The sequence below is a fragment of the Borostomias antarcticus genome (assembly GCF_949987555.1).
Source record: "Borostomias antarcticus genome assembly, contig: scaffold_273, whole genome shotgun sequence".
Lineage (NCBI taxonomy): Eukaryota > Metazoa > Chordata > Actinopteri > Stomiiformes > Stomiidae > Borostomias > Borostomias antarcticus.
In genome coordinates, this window is record NW_028176787.1 from 86,911 (window position 1) to 90,317 (window position 3,407).

General features: G+C 47.3%; 1 protein-coding gene across 1 annotated transcript; it reads right to left on the reverse strand.

The window, feature by feature from the left end:
* Positions 1-280: 280 nt before the first annotated feature.
* Positions 281-1,633, reverse strand: LOC311328141 (glutamine--fructose-6-phosphate aminotransferase [isomerizing]-like; the record flags this gene model as incomplete). The annotated part of the gene is made up of 1 exon (XM_084462161.1): positions 281-1,633. The coding sequence occupies one exon, from the start codon at positions 1,631-1,633 to the stop codon at positions 281-283; it is 1,353 nt and encodes a 450-aa protein (XP_084318287.1).
* Positions 1,634-3,407: the final 1,774 nt, after the last annotated feature.

Sequence of the window (3,407 nt, forward strand, 5' to 3'; positions counted from 1 at the left end):
TCTTGTTGTAGAATTGATGTAAGGTGTTGAATGATAGTGTTCAAATGATCACGAGCTGGTGAGAAGAATGAATAATTGATGGTATTGGCGCATGATGCGCTCACAATAGACGGTGTTATGTAGTTATTGGTTTGACGACGTTATATTATTATAAAACCGTCTCTTTTTTGTTACCGGATATATCGAAAATCATGATGTTTTAGCGGCTGCATTGTCGTATCAAAAGAGCCGCACTCAATACTTTTGTCTAAAGTGGTGCAAGTTAAATTACTGTTGTAACTCACTCGACAGTTACTGCCTTAGCCAAGTTACGTGGCTGGTCAATATCAGTTCCCTTTATTATAGCGACGTAGTAAGAGAGCAGCTGCAAGGGAATAGTATAGAGAATCGGGGCTATTACTTCCGGAGCTGCTTCTACCAGCACAACTCTGGTACCTTCTGCTTCTGTAAGATTGGCCAACTTGTCAGCAAAGACAAATAGCTGTCCGCCTCTTGCTCTGACTTCTTCCATATTGGATTTCAGTTTTTCCAACAGGTCGTTGTTAGGCGCAACTACGACCACAGGCATATCGTTATTAACCAGCGCTAGGGGACCATGCTTCAATTCCCCAGCTGCGTAAGCCTCAGCATGAATATATGAGGTTTCTTTGAGCTTTAGCGCTCCTTCCATGGCAATAGGGTACTGGGTGCCACGGGCCAAGAACAGACTGTGATGTTTGTCAGCAAAGGCTTCAGCCATGGCTTCAATATCATCACTTAGTGCCAGTGTATTCTTTATAATGTGAGGGAGGTTTCTTAACGATGAAACGACGCTTGATTCCTGCTCTGGCGTTATACCAGTATTACGCCCAATAGTGGTAACCAGCATCAGCAGTACGGTTAACTGTGTTGTAAACGCCTTGGTAGATGCCACACTGATCTCGGTGCCAGCATGGGTCATCAGAGCAATATCTGATTCACGTACCATGGAAGAGCGTGGCACATTACAGATACTTAGTGATGCCATGTATCCTAGTGTTTTTGCCTGCTTCAGTGCCGCAAGGGTATCAGCTGTCTCCCCAGACTGGGAGATAGTGACAAAAAGACAGTATTCCGGCACAAAGGACTTCCGGTAGCGAAATTCTGAAGCAATCTCCACTCGACAAGGGATTCCTGCCAGCTCTTCAAACCAGTAACGAGCCACCATACCTGCATGGTAACTGGTACCACAGGCGACAATCTGAATGGCACGGGTTTTATTCAGGATCTCTTGACCTCCACCCATGATATCGAGATTGAGCTGATGTTCACCAAGACGACCTTCCAGTGTTTTGGCGATAGCTTCTGGCTGCTCATGGATCTCCTTCAGCATGTAGTGACGGTAAGGGCCTTTATCTCTGGCATCATGCTCAACATTACTCTCCCGGGTATCGCGCTCAACCGGATTTCCGGAAGCATCCAGAACCGTGACCTTTGTGCTGGTTACTTCTGCCACATCACCTTCTTCTAGGAACATGAAACGTCTGGTTACCGGGAACAGAGCAAGCTGGTCAGAAGCGATAAAGTGTTCACCAATACCGAAACCAATCACCAGTGGGCTGCCGTAGCGGGCAACCACCAGACGTTCAGTGTCGTTACAGTCCATCACCACCATGGCATAGGCACCTTCAAGCTTGGCTACTGCTTTCTGCACAGCTACCAGTATGGAATCACTGTTCTTAAGCTCAAGATTTACGAGATGGGCAATGACTTCAGTGTCAGTATCGGAAGTAAAGACGAAGCCTTCTGCTTGAAGAAAGATTCTCAGCGCTTCATGGTTCTCAATAATACCGTTATGAACAACAGCAATATGATCACCGGACACGTGTGGGTGAGCATTACGCACGCTGGGTTTACCATGAGTAGCCCAGCGTGTATGAGCAATACCGGTTCCACCATGGAGCGGGTTTTGAGCAACCGCATCTGCCAGTTCAGAGACCTTACCGGTACGCCTTTCTCTTTGCAGATCCCCATTAGCATGGATGACTGCGATTCCCGCCGAGTCATATCCACGATACTCAAGACGGCGAAGCCCCTCAAGCAGAATATTAGCCACATCCCTTTGCGCTACAGCACCTACAATCCCACACATAGTTGTTTGATCCCTTGCGTCATCAAAAGTGTCGTCGAAAACGTTGCCAAAGTCATCAAAGCTTCACCAGCTTCCTTTCAGGTGACTTTCAGTCGTTTTTTACCGGACGCTGCCAACCTTCTATATTACGCTGCTTTCCACGTGCAACAGCCAGCTGTTTCTCCGGAATATCTTTAGTAATGGTGGAACCAGCACCAGTAGTTGCGCCACGCCCAATAGTGACAGGAGCAACCAGCGAGCTGTTGCTACCAATAAAAGCCCCATCGCCAATAACGGTTTTGAATTTATTAACACCATCGTAATTACAGGTAATAGTGCCAGCACCGACGTTAACCTCATCACCGATCTGGGAGTCACCCACATAGCTGAGGTGGTTTACCTTACTACCTTTACCAATGACAGTTTGCTTGGTTTCAACGAAGCTACCAACCTTGGCTTTTTCCTGAAGCTCAGTACCAAACCGTAGTCGTGCGAACGGGCCGACCTCACAGCCTGCGCCGACAACGACATCTTCCAGAATGGAGTGAGCCTTGATAATGGCACCTTCACCAATAATAGAGTTACGAATAACACAACCAGGTTCGATGTATACGTTGTCTGCCAGTTCAACACTTCCTTCTAGAACCACATTGATATCCAGAGTGATATCCTGGCCTACTTTCACATCTCCACGAATATCCAAACGTCGCGGATCAATAATGGTGACACCATCAACCATCAGATTGGTTGCCAGTTGATGTTGGCTGGCCCTTTCCAGCTCCATGAGCTGGATCCGGCTGTTAACTCCCTCTACTTCAATATGGGTTTGCGGCTGAATATGAACAACTGGCGTATCTTCTGTTACTGCCATTGAAACAATGTCAGTGAGATAGAACTCATGCTGGACATTTTCATTGGTCAGACTGTTTACCCAGCTATTTATCTTACTGCCGGGAATTGCCATAATTCCGGTATTTACTTCATTAATGGCCAACTGCTCTGGCGTCGCATCCTTATCTTCAATAATGGCCTGAATGTTGCCAAAGCCGTCACGGATAATACGACCATAACCGGAAGGATTAGCCAGATTGATGGTCAGCAGGCCTAGGCGTTCCCCATTGCTGGCAGCAAGGAGTAATTGTAAAGAAGAAGAATGGATCAGGGGAACATCGCCGTAGAGCACGAGCACAACATAAGCGCCCTGACAGTCTGGCAGAGCCTGCTGAACCGCATGACCTGTACCTAGTTGCTCTTCCTGCACTACCCAGTTTAGATCGTAATGGCCCAGTGCTGCTTTGACCTGTTCTGCCCCATGGCC